Raw genomic sequence first — 18,685 nt, 5'->3', positions numbered from 1 at the left:
ACACGTGCTGCAGCGAGTTTCACACTTGCACTTACTGTCATTAAAACATTGAGCAGAAGCTAGTATTTTCTCTCTGTTCAGCAGGAACGACATCGCAGCATTTCTATACTTACATGTTCCAGCAATTGTAATGCATCGTAGTCCTGGTACGGTTTTTCAGAAGCGAAGCGAGTGTAAGTGATATACAGCAAGGATAAGTATTATCAATAGTTCTGGGTCCGCCTATGACGATCATCCCTCCCCATCGAGAAAACAGTCCGAACCGCATACCCGGACTATGTCCATTTCGAGCTTCCTTCACCCTGGGAAATTGACGATGACGAGCATTGCTCATGCGAAACTCAGAGTCAACATCTGCCATGTATAAACAAGTTTGGAGTGCTAGAGGTGGGAAGCATATAAGAGTATTGTTCTCATTACTAGTTGAGACTCATCACGATCCACTCGCTCAATATCCTTCCTGTGCATATTTCGCCACCCGCTTCTTCAATATCCCTTCCTAATTCGAAAAGAACTCCATACACAACGCCAAAATGCGTTTCTCCCACCTCGCCGTCTTCGCCCTCAGCGGCCTGTCCCTTGCTAGCCCGGTTGTACAACAGAAGCGTCAAGAAAGCAGTGTAGAGTCCCTGCTCACCGATCTCTTCGCTACTGTACAAATCTACACGGGAGCCATCAATGCTACTCTTGCTCCGCTCTCGACTTCTTCTTCTATTCTTGAAAAGACTGCCGCCATCCCCCAAGTAGGCGAGCAACTCAACAAGATCACCGCGGCTATTACTTCCACCACGTCTGAGATCCGCGAACTCGCTCCTGCGAACGCCACACAGCCCATGGTGCCAGCCAACGGAAACGAAAAACGCTCCTCCACCGATGTCGACGCGTCTCAACCTAAAGAGAAGCGCCAACTGATTGCTGTGGGCGCTCTCCTTGCTCTCATCATCGTTGAGATCTTCGCTACGATTACGGCTGCCGTTGCAATTCTGGGTCTCGCTGGACTATTGATTTTCATCAACCCCTTGACGAGTGCGCTGGGTTTGTTGATCTTGGCGGTACAGTTGGTGCTTAATGTTGTGTTGGCGGGCGTTATTGCGCTGCTAAACAGTTTGCTTGCTGCTTTGGCGCTGGGTCTCAGTGGCTTGTAAGGGGAAGGAATGCTAGAGGATACAAGAAGCGTGTTTGCATATGTATTACTGTGTCTTTAATTGAATGGCGATTCTCAACCACCGAACAAATGATCTTGACATCTCACACCATTTGCCCAAGTTCGTCTTTCAATGCAAAAGCGCCTCTTGCAACCAACTATATCGCAGTCCGCCGTATGTTCGTGTTCAGTCTTGTGTCTTTCCAGCTCACCTTTCGTGAGAAGCTTTCCGTCATTACAAGTTGTACACTTGCATGTTAAAACGACTGCTGTAGCTTTCTGAATATCCCCTGGTTTGGGTGGTGCACATGGGTCGCGCCATCGGATTTGTGTCGTAGATGCCACAAAGAAGTCGTCAATCCATTCAGGCGATTCAGTAGATATCGGGGGGTCTTTTCTGGTTGTTGACTTGCTAGCATTGAACTGGAAGGGGGTATGAACTCCAGAGTCGGTGGCTGTTCCAGTGATCGTAGTGCTAGATGCTGGAGAGCTTGCAGCGCTCACTGAATTGGATTTCGATGAAGCAGTCCTACCAGGGTCGGTCTCTGACCCAAGCATCACGCTTGGTATTGGTTGTGGGTCCAGCAACGCAATGACGAGCTTTTGGTCGAAGTTGTAATTTGGTAGATCGACTCCATCTCGCATCGAGACAACCCAAACGATCTCGTCCTTCTCTTTCGAGCTCAGCATCTTGGATTTCGCCACCTTGGTCATCGTTTCTAGGAAGTATTTGCTTACGACATCGAAGTAAGCTCGCTGGAAGATGCTTTGAATATGTTCCGGAACCATCCTCCGCAGGTTGAGCATAAAGTCGCCCGTTTGGCGTGTGCACGCTATGACTTGATCGTATGTCTGCGCTTCTGAGATTGGGAAGTGGCCTACGGACCATGTATGTGAGATACCATTAATGTGTCGTACTTGTTTTCCTGGAATCTTCGACACCAGCGCTGACATGACCTTGGAAAGAAGCGGCTCTTCGAATGTCTCTGCCGCCCGAACAAACGGCTGGACGCCATCCGCATCTTCGGCTTCAGGATCTGCGCCCCCATCGAGAAGCATCTGAAGACGTGGAACAAGATCTACGGCAGGGCAATCCGCAATGCACTTACGCAAAGGGCTGATGCTGTCTCGCGTGGCTCGATTTGGATCTACGCCTTTTTGAAGGAGCACTTGAATGTCGCGTAAAGTATCGGCTGGATGCCGTTTCTCATTTGGACAGCAGCCCAATATCTCATATAGGAGGGAGCTGCCATTATTGATGGGTGTCGGCATAAAACTATCAATAAGCCATCTCGCAAAAGTAGGAGTCGAATGCCACAGCGCCTGGTGCTCAAACGTATGCTTATAGGGAGACTCGCAGGGGTGCCCTTGGAAGTGTGATGGGAATTCAGCGCCCTTGCTGATGAACATTCGAAAACAGTCGAGCTCATCTGGCGAGAGCTCAAAAGCCCAGTATGGACGATTTTCCCATGGCTTGACGAACATGGCAAAATTCGACGGAATGACGAGCTCCGGAGGCTTGCAATGAATGTCCGCTCCAGCGCTAAGAAGCATATCCATAATCATATGGCAGCTTTTCCGAGCGGCGGGATCCATGTAAGTGTTCATTCTATGTAACAAGCATAGTTGTAATGCCGTGTGAACACCGGGTTTCCCAGGCGCAGGGCCAGCATCATCGACCTTTGCACCTCGGTTAAGAAGGATCTGGACAACATCGGGAACGTTCCAGAATACTGCTTGACGTAAAGGACTCCAGCTCGAGCCTGGAAGCCCGTTAACGTCTGAGCGACCCGGCTGAAGCAGCGCCTGAACAGTATAAGCTCTGCCGTTCTTGATAGCATTGTGCAAGGCTAGGTCTGTTCCGAGTGGGTGTTTGGAGCCTTTTGCACCGTAAGCGAACAAGACCCATATAATCGGTCCGCAAGGCATGCCACAAGCGATATCGAACAAGGTCTGATCCGGGTGTTGGAGTATGACCATCTCGTTCAAAGCATGATGGTCAGCAAATCGAGCACCTGATTCGAAAGGCAGACCTATGGGATCGTTGATATGATCAACGTTACCGACAAGAAGCTTCTCGAGCTTTTGTAGACTGCCTTCCAAGACTGCACCAACCATGTCCAGTACTATGTCTGAAGATTGCGCAGGATCGTGCGACCATGTCTCCTCGAACGATGGCTGCAGACTACTGCATGGTTAGCGAACACGCAATACAAACATGGAGAAGACCAGGGATCTCCGTACTCTTGTGGCTGACTCAACAGTCCCAGAAAAGTTGGCTCCGCAACGGTACCAGCTCCATCAGCGATTAAAGCCGGCAGACTAGCCACCACCTGCCAGCCCCCAGTCCTCGTGCAATGTTCCCTAGACTCAGGTTCTATTGTGATAACTTCAGCTGGCTCGACGGATTCGTCGTTGCGCTGATCCGTCTCGCTTGAACTTTGTTCGTTTGGTAGTCGTGCTTCACGACGCTGTCTTGTGATCTTTCGCGATTTGTGCCTCATGATACCCCATTCTTTCAGTTTCATACGATAGGCTCGCGTTCTATACTAGTTGTTAGCAATAATGACAGCATATCTCCATCTCTTCGAACACTTACGAAGCCCGAAACTTGTGTTTGCGTTCCATTAGCTCTTTGACTTCTTCCAAGGGCTTTTTTTGCACAAAAGAAAGCTCCTTGATCACATCCTGCACCAAATCCCAGTCCTTCGTCATCTTTTATAATGTTGCGACTGCAAAGTGCACCTTTTTACGTGCCGTTAAGTGTGCACATTTAAAGTGCGAAAGTGCGATCGTAAAGCTGCGGTGCGCGCGTGGCTGCCTAGTGAGAGTATTCGGCTTGTATGAACTTGCTACTGGAGCCAGGTAGATCGATCTCTGTTCCAGAGAAGCCATTGTGCGATTCTGGATATATGCTGCGGTTATAACGACACGCATGAAGGTTGCGGTGTGCAAAAGTAAACAGGGGTTCAGCTGACCGACACCGAAAGTGCAATTCTATGTCTAGTACGTATTGAGTCAAGCGCACTTGGCATGAAATTGCACAGCCCCAAACCTTGGTTCTCGCCATATTCTCTATGCGAGCTTCGGCTCCCAGCCAATCGTTTCAAGCCATTCGTGGTAGCAGGGTAGCGAGGCTCCGCTTTTCTCATCTCGTCTCTCATTCGTGTACGGCAGCTACGCTGCCTCGTCGTGGTCATCCTTCATAAATTCTCTATGCGCGCTAGAGGAGATGCTCGGTGGTCCGAGGCGTAACAAGTCGTTCGGCATGTTATTAAATGGTCACGCCATCACCGACCAAACCAGGGCAAAAGAGGCCGTGAAAGACACTAAAGTACCTAGGTAAGTAACAATACTTAAACGACACGATAGAGTACATCCTACCTTTCCTCCTACAATGATGTATGTTAAGAGTTATAGTATAGACATAACAGTCTAGAAGCCTACAATACTTTTAGTCTTTATAAGGGTTTCTTTCAGAAATTGATGTAGGCTTCAAGGCAAGGCATAGTGTCTCTGTACCTATTTTGTCTTCCTCTTGTATGCGGTACTACATCTGAATGGGGTACTTGGAGGCCTTTCATCGAACTCGAAATAACGTTATATAAGGTAATTAGACTTTCCGATCCTGTGGCCCAACCGGACATGTATGTACCTCTACAATACAGTCGAGCGTTCGTCGTCGCATCGACCTGATTTCTCCAACAGGCTGCCAAAATACAGGTTCAAAAGGAGCTGCCCGGGCTGTTAGAGGACATGAGGATGCAAATCGGCGAGACGCTCGGTACGGATACAGGAGAGGAAACCACAACTGTACGCTAAGTGCTGAAAGCTGTTATCCAAGAGCGAGAAGCCATGTATGGACAATATCTGAAAAACACGGAGTTCCTGAAGAGCTACTGTAGAGGACCACAATTAATCGCCGACACCCTAGAGGTAGTCATAGCTCAACTAGCAGCAACTACTGACCTTGATACTAGATTGAACGTCGCTCAAATGTTTTCTTTAGTCGTTGAAGAGGTCGCCGTAGCTGGAACCGACTTCCCCCGAAGATTGCGTAGGTTCTCTGAGCTACTGAGACAATGCATGGATAGTCTCGACGACGACGATGACGAAGATTAGGAGGTGGACAGCATACGGCTTGGTCCTATCGTCCGAGACGATAGGCCGAAGCATAGAGGGCGTGGGTGAATTTCACGTCCAGGGTAGCAAGCGGAGATGCGCCTCATTCCGGCCAAGTTTCTGATTCAGTTTGACTTTGTGCCGCATAGAGAGCCAAGAAGACTCATTGTCCGAATTGTAATAAGACGGTCTGCCACGTCCGGAAAAGATAGATGACCAACCACCGGTTCACACAATATCCAACTTATCCAAGATAGCAAGACGTGCGACAGCGATTGCTTGACTTCCAGGTAAGCCAACTTCTGCATCCCCAAGACAGAGAGGTCCCCGCTGGCTAGATAGGGATTTGTTAGAGCAGCGGTCTCGTTAATTTGACAATAGAGCTTGCTCTTCTGTGCAGTCTTGGCAGTGATGGTCTCTACCTTTGCTCTTGCCTCTGGTTTCACCAGGGTCTTGATGAGCGAGCTGGTGAACACAATCTTTTTTACAGTCCTTGCAGTCTTCATGTCGATATGCTCACAGACTGATAGTTTTCTCGATTGAGTAAACGGTACGGTGAGCATCACATAAACGGTAGAAGATTGCGCACACCAAGAGTGAGCATAGAGAATTGACAAGAATAGTTCACCATGAAAAGATTTTAGTTTCCATACTTTAGAAATTGTAGAAGTACGATCAACAGAGGTATCATATGTACGAGACGCTAAACAACAAACACAAAACATAAATGGACTTTAACGACCACCGATCTGCCCCTTAGGAATAGGCTTTACCCACATGAACATGCAGTTAAGCACAATGATCATGATGCCAATAATCCAAAACACTTGCGCATAATCCGTCTTGTGGTAGCGGAAGATAATGGCGAAGATGATACCACCAAAGTTACCAGTCGCGCCGACAATACCAGAAAGGATACCTTTCGAATAGTTAGTAAGCTTTCCATGTCATGGTGAGGGAATAGACATACCATTAGCGTGAGGGTGAATATGAGGTACAAGTGCAAAGTTGGCACCGTTACCAGCCTCCAAGAAGATCGCCATGACAGCGACAAGACCGATCAGCTCGCTCAAGTTGTGTGGGTCTAGTTTACCGATCACAATGCAAAAGATTCCAGACATGACGCCGACGAAGTGAATCCAGAACTTCTTCGCCCAAAGGTTGCGGCCAGTGACCTTGTAGATGAGATCGGCGATAAAGCCACCGAGTGGTCGGGTAACAATGTTCAGAAGACCGAACATGGCTGCCCATCGTCCAGACTGCGTTTGACCAAGGTAGGGGAAGTTCTTCAAGTAATAGGCACCAAGAATGGAGTTGATGGCCAATTCACCACCGAAGGAGCAGAAGTAGCCCGAGCAAAGCATTAGTGTTTGGAGCGAGAACATGACTTTGAGTCCTTCCTTCAAAGTAGGCTTGACGACAACTTCGTGTTGGAACTCGTCCATGATTTGGACATCGCCGCGACCGGACTCGACATCGGAGTTTGATCGCTCTTGCTTCTTCTCGTCACTAGAGGAGATCGACCCGGTAGTCGCAGGCTTGTCGTCCAGAGCTCCAGTTGTGGGAACAACAGACGCGTGGTGGCCCACTGTCTGGTCTGCATTGGACACGATGGTAGCACCACGCTCAGACCACTTTCCAGTAGGTGTATCATCGGTCAGCAGTAGAAGAGCGAGGGCACAGGCTGTGATCATGATGAAGGGAACAATAAAGGATACTCTCCATGCGACGTGAGAGGAGAGACCCTGGTCAGCCTTGAGAGAATCGTAGATGGCGGGCATAACGAAGCTGGAAGGCATTAGTGAAAGCGTTGGTAGATTAAAACGTGGCACTTACTATGTGATGCCACCACCAGAGTTACCCCAACCTCCGACCAAAGCATTGGCAGTTCCAACGACGTTCCTGTCGAAAAAGCCAGTAGTCCAAACTTGGCAGGGCACGAAAGTTCCGCCAAGAATACCGACGAAGAAACGGATAAAATAAAGACCCATTGCATTGTGAGCAGTGCCAGCAAGAGCGGTTGGAATAGCTCCAGCGAATAGCAGCGATGCAAAGGTGATGCGTGGGCCAAAGTGATCGCACATAGGTCCCGCAATGAAGCGGACCAGTAGTGTTGCACATAGCGCGACGATGTTGGAGTTGGCGATTTCGTTCTGCGACAAATGCATGTCCGCCTTGATACTCTTACTCAGCTGTGGAAGTGTTAGTCGGACTGATGTGCACAGTGACGTGAAATGCGGGTGACCATACCAGAGGTGGGAACGCGTACCTGTACATTGTTAGCATGCTCCAGTAGAAAAGACCCGCATGTGGGGAAAGACTTACCATGACCAGAACGCGATGAAGAAACCCAGATAAGAGAAGAAAAACACACGCCCATACTTGTTAATGGGGTTCAGGACAGGGATGGAAGTGGCCTTCTTGTTGTAGGGGTTGATCTCTGGTGCAGACCAGAGCATGCTAATTGCGAACGGCATGATAAAGAACACAACCTGGAGGGTCAAATTCTGCTGGGTCACTAGTGTTTCTGAGGAGAATGAGACAAGGGTGACCAGCTGGTGATGCTTCACAGGTACGGTCGAGGAAACGGGAGCGGACGCTTGCTGAAGTTGCAACTCCAAACGGAAGTCGAGAGGTTATATAGATTGATACAGAAACTCCCAAAGATGGTACTTCCGCGGTGAAGCACAGTGACGCACAGCTAAAGTTGTGGCGTAAATCGTTCCCCAGGCCAAGTGAGATCAGACTTCTCCGTGCCTGTATGCAGTAATATTGGCGAATTCGTTATCTTCGTTGGCGACACCTAGCAGCTGCGAGCCCAATGCTTCGGAGAAAGTATGCTTTGCTGCGTGCTCGGGTATAAAGGGTGCCTCCGATGAGCACTAGGGCGTTAACTTGGGATCCACATACTCTTGCAGCGAATCGAATCTCATCATCGACTGGCTAAGCTGGAGCACAAGAGGCTGAATATCAATTCGACAAGTCGTGGTTCGCTGGAGTGAGGTTTGACGCGGGATGGTGGGGGACGGCAAAGGCGTTCTCTTATCTCTTGGCGCTAACCAGGCGAGAGACTAGACTCACAGTAGTTGAGGCGAACAAGGATCCTTATCAGAACGTCTCAAGATAATATGAATTGCTGCTTTTCCGCGGTCAGTATTTGACAAAATGCCTGTGTCGCAAATAGCTTTCTGTCTCAACAACTTCCTGTTCCTAGCATAAGTACACCAAAACGTGTCGAACTGGTGGCGCTCGCGAGAGCATCTGGAAGTGCTGCCAGCAAACAACACTAGCTTAAAACGTCAGCCCTGGACCTCAACTGAATTGACAACATGTACTTTGTTTTTGTGTTCATATGATTTCGCAAACTTGGTGTGATGAGTGTTGTGTGTGTCCGCCGCGTGCGTGTGGAGACGTGGCCCGATAAGCAAGTACCGTATACAAGGGAAATTCCGAGGAGCGGGAGTAAGTAGTCGTGCCTACTGCAGTCTATAACAGTACATTATAGAATAACACTAGATATTTTAAGTTAATATAGACTTTAAATCTTAATATCTACATAGATAATAATTGTATTAGTGCTATTGTAGGCTATAGAGCAGTAGAAAGCTTTGGCGTACCTCTTCAATTCCTCCCTTGTATGCGGTGCGACCACCGGCTGGTACAACCGTAACTCTACTAAGCAGGTGGAGGCATTTGCATGTTGCACAATTCTCATCTGTCAATTTGGGCTCCAGATCGCTCTTCCTTTTGTCGATCGGCTCCTATCACGATGGCGGAGTGCTTGTGAAACGCGCTTGAGCCAATCAATGGAGGAGTCAGTGTCTTATCTCGCATGACTGCGGATTCGCCCCGGGAACACGGAGTTTGCACGAGGGGACTTGGAGAACACCGATGATTCTGAAGGGTATATCATCTTGGGTGTGTCTTAAATCCATGGCAACGTCATCGCTCTCTTGTAATCACGGTATTTGACTTTCTTTATGCCAAGGCCAGTCGACACTTTGCGACCGCCTCTGGATCATCGTGACATCGCAACAGATTTTGGAGGTCGTCGGCATCTTCGAGAGCTTACACAGGTGGAGCATCCGGAACTAGGTACTGGCATGTGAACAATACCGCCGCTGCTGAAGCGACATCGGAGAGAAAGGCCGGAGAAGTCATCTCAACTGCTCAGCTGTGGCATCAAGATGAAGCTTCTCCGAGAATTTGAGAAAGTATGTTGTAGCGCAGATTGTGGGTAAGCCCCACAGTGGGTTCAGCTGCAGCTGTTGAGCCTCACCCGCGGAGATCCTGCACTCATCCTGGGTCAGTGGCACTCAGTCGTTTCGTTGCTTTGTTGCTCGTAGTTTCGAGTCGATATTAACCGAATTTGGTGTCGCGATTCTGTTGTTTTTATAGTGTACTTTGAGAGGGTAGCCGCTAACGAGAAGCAGAGGGCTCGAGATCTGTGTGACTTTCACACTTACACTTCACATCCTCTCGTCTGCCAATACCTCTTCGACGCGAGGACGCCCACTCCGTACGTCGCCGCACCACACACAACTAGCACGTGCATGATTTGATGGCTACTTCCTACTACGTCGCAACGCCTCGGAAGCCATCTCTCTGGAATTCTCGCGGCGTACAACATGGCTCCGGTACCATGGCACAGGCCCAACCCAAGATAATAGCCCAACCCCATTCTGCGATTCATGTTCTCTACACCAAAGAGGTAGATCCCATGGACGATTGGAAGGAAAGATGATAATCCCAGAAGGAGATAAAGCGTAGTGCGGACATGGCGGGACTGGGGACCAGAGAAAGACGGATGAAGAGTTGTGAGTGCGCAGGCAAGGCCTGTCACAGTAGCGAAAACACTGTAGGCTTCCTGCAATGAGGGTTTGCAGTGAAAACCAAAGTGCGTACTGGCGATGGTCGTACCATAAAGTGGAATTACGATACCAAGGTAATCGAATCGGCCCGTCCAAGTGCGAACCTGCTCACTGTGGTCGAGGAATATATGGTGACTATCAATTGTTATTCTCGGCAGTTCTTTTGTATGAAGAGCTGTAGATGTGGGATTAAGAGGCACTTACATGAACGAAAAGAAGAAACAAGCTATCACGGAACCGAAGTAGACGTAGATTGCTTCGTCATCGCCATTTATACTGTCTCCTTCGTCACGAATCTGACGTGTGGGAAAGTAAAAGATGGTTGCAATGAAGAAGAACACGGCGGTACCCAGAACGTGAGACCAGATATTCACCGTCTCATTGTGGACCTCAAGGGCGCTCTTCAGGGAGCGGAGGTACGAAAATGTTGCTCGCCTAGTTGTTGTCAGTAGGTGCTACTTCTTCAATGGTGTAGTTGAGATCATACCGATGAGATGTAAGGATGAATTCGTTGTCTCGCTGCCATGGCACTGCGTTGAACATGTTAGCCGGTCGTCTTCAACGTGGAATCAAGTCGAGCTTACGGAGATCATCCCATCCAATCAATGTGTTGTAATCCTCATGAATCTCTTTCTTTTTCACATCGAAACGAACGTGTCGCGATGTCGTTGTCGTTCCATACCCATATACATGGTTCTTTCCCTCCAAGATCCCCGCTTTCTCTCTAGCGTCTTGGCGTGCGTGTGATGTCATGCTGCTAGGCTCAACGGGGGCTTGTGTCAACCGCAATAGGACAGATATCTTCGCGGTATCTTTGCAAATATCTGCAAGTCGTAGAGAGGAAAGATACGGCAATAGCTCTACTTTTGTGTCGATGAGACCATGCCCTACGCAATCAATAGTCAACCACAAGTTCGTCTGTCAAGCCGCCACGCTTGCAATGCACGGCCGTGACGCAGTCGAAGAGTCCGCGGACCCTTTCCGTGTTCATATACTTATGATGCGGCCAAGAGAGACTGAATGACCATCTAGATGTCTAACCAATGCTTGTTTCTTGTTGTACGTTGTGCTGGCTGATTGGTATGAATAGATGGACTTTTGCTGGTCGTCTTTTTGCTCTTTATCTAGAGTACACACGTCTCTTTCTAGCTCTGAAGTACTAGTTACGTCCAGAAGATACTTTTCTTCGAAGTCTTGCTCCTTCTACTTTAGACATCGTTAGCTCATTGCTCAAGTGGCAAAGTCATCGCGGAGCTTACGGCACGGTATTCTCCAACTTTTACCTATTTTAAACACATTCTGGATATTTGCTTTTTCGTGCACAAGCATTTCACCTATGAGATTTACTATGCAGACACTACCCAAATGGGTAAGTTAGGATGTCTATCGATCATAGTGGCTTTTGAGTGAATACAATCGCGGCTCTCGGGTGCCTCGTTGTCTTGCGTGTGACAAAGGGATCTGTGTTCAAGGCTCGCATTCTCCTGGGTAGCTGAGATTGCTTTATTTGCCAAGTATCTGTTAACGTCACTACCCTCAAGTTTCGCCAGTATCTATCGTCTGGACAGGTAATTGTTGGTAAAAGTGTCAATCGCAGCAATCTTTGCGTAATCAGAAACCTGGTTTATGGAGCAATCCATGCCTCAACTGCCATCGCAAATGTACCCTTCGATTCCATTCACTGTTTTCGCTTGAAATCTCAGCTTCCCTGTTTACGTCGTTCTGGAATAACGTCTACTGCTGATGACTGCCGAAACAGGCAATTTCGTGATACCCGTCGATTCCAGTGCCCTTGTAGTGATAGTACCACCGTATACAATAGAAAACTTAAACGGGTATAGGAACAACATGCCCTAGTTTACCGCATATGTTAGCTTCTGAGAAGAAATTCAAGAAAGATTCATAGTATTGTAGACTTCTAGATTCCCTATATATATCTAAGAAGGTCTTGACTGGCTTTATTATGTCCGTTTCTCTCTTGAAGGTAGTGGAACCACGATCACCACCAGCTTCAAATACTGACAACTCCATCACGCCTTATTTGCCAGATCGCCTATTTCATTGCCTCTGATTTACGCATCCTTATCTTTATTTGACTCTACACCTCATACGAGAGGAAAACAGAACATGTGCATAGACAATAGGCCAAAAATATGCGACGGAGCTCGCGCAATGATAGCTGTTGCCTTTTCTCTCCTATTGTTTACCTATGTCAGACTGTTTTCACTTTGTGAGAATTCAACGAGAATTTATAGTAAAGATGCCATCTGCTCAAGCCTTGCATTACTCTTCTCATCTGTTTAATACACGCATCGTTCCTGGTGGCAAGACCGAAGTATCAGCATAGAACTAGTAATTTTTGCCACAATAATGATCCCACAACCGAGCCTGATTGGCAGGATACTGTTCAACAAATCCATGTCATCGTTCATCATTAACGATTACACCACACCATATCCAAGCGGCGCCCATGAATCAACAAGTAGTAATGATGACACAATCAAACAGGTTTCGACGTGCAACACGGTCGCACGTACAGAGAGCACTAGGAGAGTCAAGGACAGAGTAGTATGTATGGTAGGACGAATGGCTCGGACTTTCGACGGGTACGTAGACCAGGAATCGCCGTGCCTAGTTGGATTTTGAAGGAGAGGCTTATCGTATCTCTTTTCGATTACGGCTTTAGAAGTCGGGAAATAGGTGCCCATGACTATTCGGACACGTCAGAATGTGATCCACAGTGTAAGGAGGACTCTGCACGCACGGGTCATCTCCTGCCTGACCGTATGCTTCCGTCTCCTCCGGATACTTATCGAATTGACTCGCATCGCCAACACCAGCTCGCACAGGAGGCACGTAGGGTGCATCAATGTCCTTCTTCTGTAATCGGTCCCACGTCACCTCGGCGAACCAGGGATGGTTCATAACGTCCTTGCTTCCGCCGTGCAAGTTGCCCAATCGCTTGGTAAGATCGGGTGTAATGAGCTTCTGCAGCAAGTCGTGTGCGTCAGGGTGTATGTATGGTGGATACTTCACTCTCGACTTGAGAATGTTTTCATAGATTTTCATTGGCGAGCCACCGTCCCAGAAGGGAGTGAAACCGCACAGCATTTCAAAAATGAGGATGCCAAGCGACCACCTGGCGTTGTCAGCGCGATTATCATATTTACAGAAATTGAATCTTACCAGTCGACAGACTTGTTGTAGCCTTTTGACGCGACGACCTCTGGTGCCAAGTAGTCGGGCGTTCCGCAAAGTGTCCATGTGATGTCGGGAACCTCTTTCGCGAAGCCGAAATCAGTGATCTTGAGATGACCATGACGATCTAACAGCAAGTTCTCAGGCTTCAAGTCTCGGTAGATGATGTTGTGCGAGTGCAGGTAGTCGAGTGCCAGCGTAACCTCTGCGGCGTAGAACTTGGCAACCGGGTTTGGGAAGCGCTGGGGAAGTCAGTACTAGATAACCTCAGGCCAAAGAACAAGTAAAGTACGACATACCTGGGACTTTCGCAGCAGACTAAACAGCTCACCTCCTTCTACAAAGTCCATGACCATGTAGAGATTCTTGGAATCTTGAAAGGTGCCCCACAGCGTGATCAGGAACGGATGCTTGACCTGCTGCAGCATGCGCCGCTCGTCATTGGTGTGCTCGACCTGCTTCATCTTGACGACCTGGGCCTTCTTCAGCACCTTGACGGCATAGAAGCGCTGGTTGTGCTTGGACTGAACGAGATGCACTCGCCCGAAGCTACCCGTGCCGAGCGTCCGCTGGATGGTGAAGTCGGTCAGCGAGTACTTGCCCTTGGTGACACGGGTCTGGTTAAGCGGCTGAGTCTGGAACTGCACGGCGCCGCCATTCTTAGGGGCCGACTGGTGCGAGCTAGTGTTGTTGGGGTGTATCAGATTCTGTATGCTGGGGATATTGTGCGATGGCGTAGGGTTGGACTGCGGACTGGCGCCAAACTGCTGCTGCGGCTGCTGCTGCTGCTGTTGGGCGTAGGCGGGGTTCATCGAGTCGGCCGGCTTGCTGTCTGCGGCAGGCGCGGCCGCGGCCGTGGTGCTGGTGTTGCTTGTGGTGTTGGTGAGAGACTCGTTCGTCTTGGTCTTGTGGAGGTGGAAGGAGCCCGACTTGCGCGATGTCGTGGGCGTGATGGGCGAGTTGCTGTCCTTGATGGGCGAAGTCGGCGAGTCGAGGTCCTTGGAGCCGTTCGAGTCCTTCGTCCGCTTCTTCTTGAGGAAGCCCAGAGTAGGCATTGGAGGGGCGGCTCGAGGAATGCGACGGCCTTGCCCTGCCTGTTCCTGGACGCAGCTCCGGCGATCTCAGCAAGCAGCGGCCAGGAATGCGTGGGAGGCTCGGGACGGTGTTGGGCGGCGCAGAGGGCTGCAATTGATGCGCTCAGAGTGCGTGCGGATGCGCGGACATGCACAGGAGCAGGGTAAGGATGGCGTTGGTCAGGGAGTGTTTGCGGCGTGGGCGGGCAAGCTTTGGGCTAGTTGATGGGTGGAGGTTGGGCTAGACAGTAGAGGCTCGCTCGCGGGGAAGAAGCGTCGAAGCTACCACGAGCGGGCGACATTGGCAACATGACCCAAGCAGGCCCTCTCAAAGAACCATGTTTCAATCGCCCGCAGCGCCAGTGTTTGCTGGCTGCAGTCAATGCCCTTTGACCAATACTACATCACTGAATGCACCGCATCCAAACTTCAACACGTCTATTCATTACACTGTGTCATGCCCAGGTAGGCTGCCTGCGCGGGAAGCATCGCTTGTTGCGTCATGCGTACCTCTGGGCATGGTCGTCCCAGCATTGAGGAACATGGCTCCCGAGTCCTAGCCCTGCTGATATACCCAGCCTGCCTATACTGCGAACAGCTAGCAGACCAACCGTCGAGACCGATCAACCCGTAGTAATGCGCGCCAACACACATGATACACCGAACGCCGACCCTATGTACTGTGCCATCAACCCGAGAAGCCTCATTATTTAAACATGACTCGAAAGTAGCCAAATCGCATACGTTGCATCATCAAAAGAAAACCTTGCCGTTTCATAGTTCATCAGCCACCACGTTCGTTCCATCAGCCCCACCAGAGACCATGATCGGCTGGTACGTCTCCAGATCAAGGCCGCACACTTCCATGCGTCGCTGCCGGAATTGTTCGTAGAGTTTGCTCCATGCCTCTTGTGCTTGTTCGTTCTGCGGTCGTAGCTTAGCGCGTTCAGAGTATGGGACGTCGTACTCCGGTCCTGGTATCTCGGGATCGGACAGTCTCACGAACGTTGTCATCTTTTCGAATGCCGTTGCATTGAAATCGTCGACAACATTGCGCAGATTCTGCGACTCGTAGACGACGTTGCCCATTGACAATGACCACTCTGAGATCAAAGAGTCCGAGACCGTAAACGTCTTCCGGAACATGTTTAAATCAGATGTTGGCTTCGACGCGCGCATTGCTCTCAGCTGATTGAAGCTCTGCTGTGATGGATGTATCATCAGGAGCGATGTCGACAGGTCTGTTCGTTCTGGTGTGGCGGGGTACGCAGCCATGGGCTCCGACTTGGAGAAAGCCAGCAATGAGTCCAAAGCTGATGCATCGAGCAGTACGCCTGGGCCCTGGAGGTAGAGTATGCGCTCGTAGTCTACCAGTGAGTATAGACTTGCTAGCGAATAGGACGAGGGGAGTGTGTCTGATGCTGTCAGTCACTGGCAGAGCGTGGCTTCCTCAGCTCAAGACTCACCATCTGCGCCTTCCACTATAGGTTCCATGGGCATCAAAGTGACGCCATACCGCCTCGCTGCTGTCCTCAGCAAACGCCGTGTGGTCGACATTTGCGGTCCATATTTTTCATCTTCTGACTCCACAAGCCAAAGTTTCGGAAACATCAATATCTTCTTCGCGGGGCTCTTCATCCTGTGCAGGTCGGAGAGGAGCATTACTGCACTGCATAGTTCTACGTGTTCCCTCACGACTTGCACGTAGCCCAGCCTGCTCCAGTCCATTGTCTGGCCTGCGATGTATTGAGCATAGGTATCGTCCACCTCTGGCCGGCTGCCCATTGGTCTCGCCCATTTTGCGTCTAATGTCGGGGGTTCTATCGGTTTCGGAGGCGGTAAAGGCTTGGGTAACCGTGGTTTTATGGCCGCCTGCAGAGAGTGTACGTATCGTTGTTGTAATACCCAACCGGAAAGGAAGAGTGCAAGTGTGAAGAGAAGAACTACGGGCAGCATCAGCAATGCAAGTCTTCGGTCCGTTGTGGACCATACGTACCAATTGTTGCCGACAGGATAACGCCAACCTGGCTAGAAGAAAGGAGCAGTCTTCCCATGGCTAGAAGTGAACGCTGAAAGCAAAGGGTATAAGAATACTATGACAGTCTAGAAGTGTGCATATAGAACGTCAAGAGTAGTTTATGCAGGAGAGCGCAGGCCGAGAACTGGTGTGACGTCCTTGGTGGATCTAGATGTTCGTAGGGCTGCATGTTGATCGTTGGCGTTGAGTGGGCAACTATCGATACTTTGGGAGCTGGCAAGACCCCGGCTCAAATTATCGCGACCATTGCGCGACCTTGATTCCCAGCACGCACCCAGACCTCACTATACTACGCGCACGAACGAAACCACTTCTCCAACCTCGAACCCCGTATCGCAAGATTTCCAAGGCGCATCCACATGTCAAAACCCCAGTTCGACCGCGCAGACGCCAGCGCGCTCCTCGACGACAGAGGCTATCGCGGAGCGCTCATCAGAGGGCAGAACCCCGCGCTACTCTTCGAAAAGGGTGTGCGTGAGCGCATCACCGAGTCGTACTACTGGAAGGAGCAATGTTTTGGTCTGAACGCTGCGACGCTATGCGATCGCGCCGCAGACCTCAAGTTCATCGGCGGCACAACAGGCATTACCGGCAAGCCTACGCCATTCTTGTGTCTGGCCTTCAAGATGCTGCAACTAGTGCCGGACAAGGAGATTATCCTAGAATACCTGAACTTTCGCGACGATGAGGAGGACGAGGGCCAAGACGCCGAGGTCAAGAAAGAGGAGAACGGCCACACATCAGAAGACGAAGACGCAACCAAGAAAGCGCTGGACCTGAACGCAGCAGGTAAACTTGGCGACTTCAAGTACCTGCGCTGCCTCGCCGCCTTCTACATCCGCCTCGCTTGGGAGCCCGTCGAAATCTACCAGACCCTCGAACCCCTTCTCACCGATTACCGCAAGATAAAGCGACGTCTCAAAGACGCCTTTACACTCACACATGTTGATCAATTTATCGACGATCTCCTTACAAAAGACCGGATATGCGCGACGAGTCTGTGGAAGTTGCCGTCACGGGCGAACCTGGAGGATTTGGACATGCTGGAGCCAAGGGAGAGTCCGTTGGGCGATGAGATCGATGAGCTGGATGAAGACTTAGACAGAAGAAGTGATGGAAGCGCAAGGAGTTATAGGAGCAGGAGTTATCAAAGCAGGAGTAGGAGCAGGAGCAGAAGTTACGATAGTCGAAGTCGCAGCAGAAGTCGCAGTTATGATAGCCGGGATCGGGGAAGGAGTCGCAGTCCGGGACAACTGAGTCGGTCAAGAAGCAGGACTCGCAGTAGGAGTAGAAGTAGCAGGCGGGACTAGGGTGTACACTAGCAAAGTATGCATTGCATCTTGAGAGTAGAAACCTGCGGACCAGTGCATAAAAACACATATGACTACTATACACAGCAAACAGAAGTATCACGAGCACCGACATGGTCAGAACACCGCCAACATCTACAAAACCACAGAGATGATAAGGTATATCTTACAGTCTACACTGTCTCTTAATAAAGAAACTTATAAAGATTAACAGCATTGTAGTCTTCTGGGCTTTCTATTTATATCTACATAGATCTAATGCCCGTTATTGTAGTAGGAAGAAGTACTCTGCCCTAAGAGGTGTTTAGTTTCTCCCATGCGCATACTTCAACCTACAGAGGAAATGTTTTCTCCTCAACTGTACCTAATCCATATTACATGCTAAATGGTGTATATGGGCCTGTGGTAAGGATCTACTAAAGTGACAACATATACCTCTAAAGTAGATTTTGGGATTTGACAAAACTTGTAAAAAAAAGAGTTTCTCAATGTCTCATCATGCATTCCTTCTTCAGCCCTTCAACCACCATCGTCATGGTGTGAGCGCAACCTGACAGACAGCAGACATGTAAGCGCCTCTGACCTCAGCCGAGCAAAGGTCTCTTGGGTCGAAACGCTTATACCGCCCGATCTCACGCCACGCCAAGGTAAGCCACAGCCGCTATGCTGTGACGTGCGCCATGCCTCTTGGTGTGAGTGAATCGACCGATGCCCACGGCAGGGGAAATATTGGAAGATTTCAAATCCGGAGACTGCAGTAGTCTAGACTGGAATGCGGGGACCGTACGTTCTCACCCCATACAATGGAGAAACTGTACAGGTGCAGAATTGACAAGACCTATACTCTAGTCTGTATTCTTGTAGCAAGAAGCCGACAAGCATTGACGTTGTCGTATGCCTTTGAGTAATGTCTGTATGTAGACTACTAT

General features: G+C 49.7%; 7 protein-coding genes across 7 annotated transcripts; 2 read left to right on the top strand and 5 right to left on the bottom strand.

The window, feature by feature from the left end:
• Positions 1-533: 533 nt before the first annotated feature.
• AA0111_g8600 (hypothetical protein) lies at positions 534-1,145 on the top strand (the record flags this gene model as incomplete). Its single annotated transcript, XM_028655066.1, has 1 exon — positions 534-1,145. One exon carries the CDS (start codon positions 534-536, stop codon positions 1,143-1,145), a length of 612 nt encoding a protein of 203 aa, XP_028503831.1.
• A 74-nt stretch (positions 1,146-1,219) lies between these two features.
• On the bottom strand, positions 1,220-3,859 carry AA0111_g8599 (hypothetical protein; the record flags this gene model as incomplete). The annotated part of the gene is made up of 3 exons (XM_028655063.1): positions 1,220-3,329; positions 3,389-3,688; positions 3,744-3,859. The coding sequence occupies 3 exons, from the start codon at positions 3,857-3,859 to the stop codon at positions 1,220-1,222; spliced, it is 2,526 nt and encodes an 841-aa protein (XP_028503668.1).
• Positions 3,860-6,000: 2,141 nt separating this feature from the next.
• On the bottom strand, positions 6,001-7,743 carry AA0111_g8598 (Nitrate transporter; the record flags this gene model as incomplete). The annotated part of the gene is made up of 5 exons (XM_028655062.1): positions 6,001-6,185; positions 6,237-7,054; positions 7,103-7,458; positions 7,517-7,535; positions 7,592-7,743. 5 exons carry the CDS (start codon positions 7,741-7,743, stop codon positions 6,001-6,003), a joined length of 1,530 nt encoding a protein of 509 aa, XP_028503667.1.
• Positions 7,744-10,337: 2,594 nt separating this feature from the next.
• AA0111_g8597 (hypothetical protein) lies at positions 10,338-10,890 on the bottom strand (the record flags this gene model as incomplete). Its single annotated transcript, XM_028655061.1, has 3 exons — positions 10,338-10,572; positions 10,625-10,667; positions 10,722-10,890. The coding sequence occupies 3 exons, from the start codon at positions 10,888-10,890 to the stop codon at positions 10,338-10,340; spliced, it is 447 nt and encodes a 148-aa protein (XP_028503675.1).
• A 1,929-nt stretch (positions 10,891-12,819) lies between these two features.
• AA0111_g8596 (cAMP-dependent protein kinase type 2) lies at positions 12,820-14,390 on the bottom strand (the record flags this gene model as incomplete). The annotated part of the gene is made up of 4 exons (XM_028655060.1): positions 12,820-12,847; positions 12,902-13,276; positions 13,324-13,577; positions 13,635-14,390. 4 exons carry the CDS (start codon positions 14,388-14,390, stop codon positions 12,820-12,822), a joined length of 1,413 nt encoding a protein of 470 aa, XP_028503674.1.
• Positions 14,391-15,182: 792 nt separating this feature from the next.
• On the bottom strand, positions 15,183-16,462 carry AA0111_g8595 (hypothetical protein; the record flags this gene model as incomplete). Its single annotated transcript, XM_028655059.1, has 3 exons — positions 15,183-15,823; positions 15,875-16,351; positions 16,405-16,462. 3 exons carry the CDS (start codon positions 16,460-16,462, stop codon positions 15,183-15,185), a joined length of 1,176 nt encoding a protein of 391 aa, XP_028503673.1.
• Positions 16,463-16,805: 343 nt separating this feature from the next.
• AA0111_g8594 (hypothetical protein) lies at positions 16,806-17,756 on the top strand (the record flags this gene model as incomplete). Its single annotated transcript, XM_028655058.1, has 1 exon — positions 16,806-17,756. The coding sequence occupies one exon, from the start codon at positions 16,806-16,808 to the stop codon at positions 17,754-17,756; it is 951 nt and encodes a 316-aa protein (XP_028503672.1).
• Between the last annotated feature and the right edge of the window lie 929 nt (positions 17,757-18,685).

Source organism: Alternaria arborescens (assembly GCF_004154835.1).
Source record: "Alternaria arborescens strain FERA 675 chromosome Unknown contig_22, whole genome shotgun sequence".
Lineage (NCBI taxonomy): Eukaryota > Fungi > Ascomycota > Dothideomycetes > Pleosporales > Pleosporaceae > Alternaria > Alternaria arborescens.
This window is presented reverse-complemented; position numbering and strand designations above follow the sequence as displayed.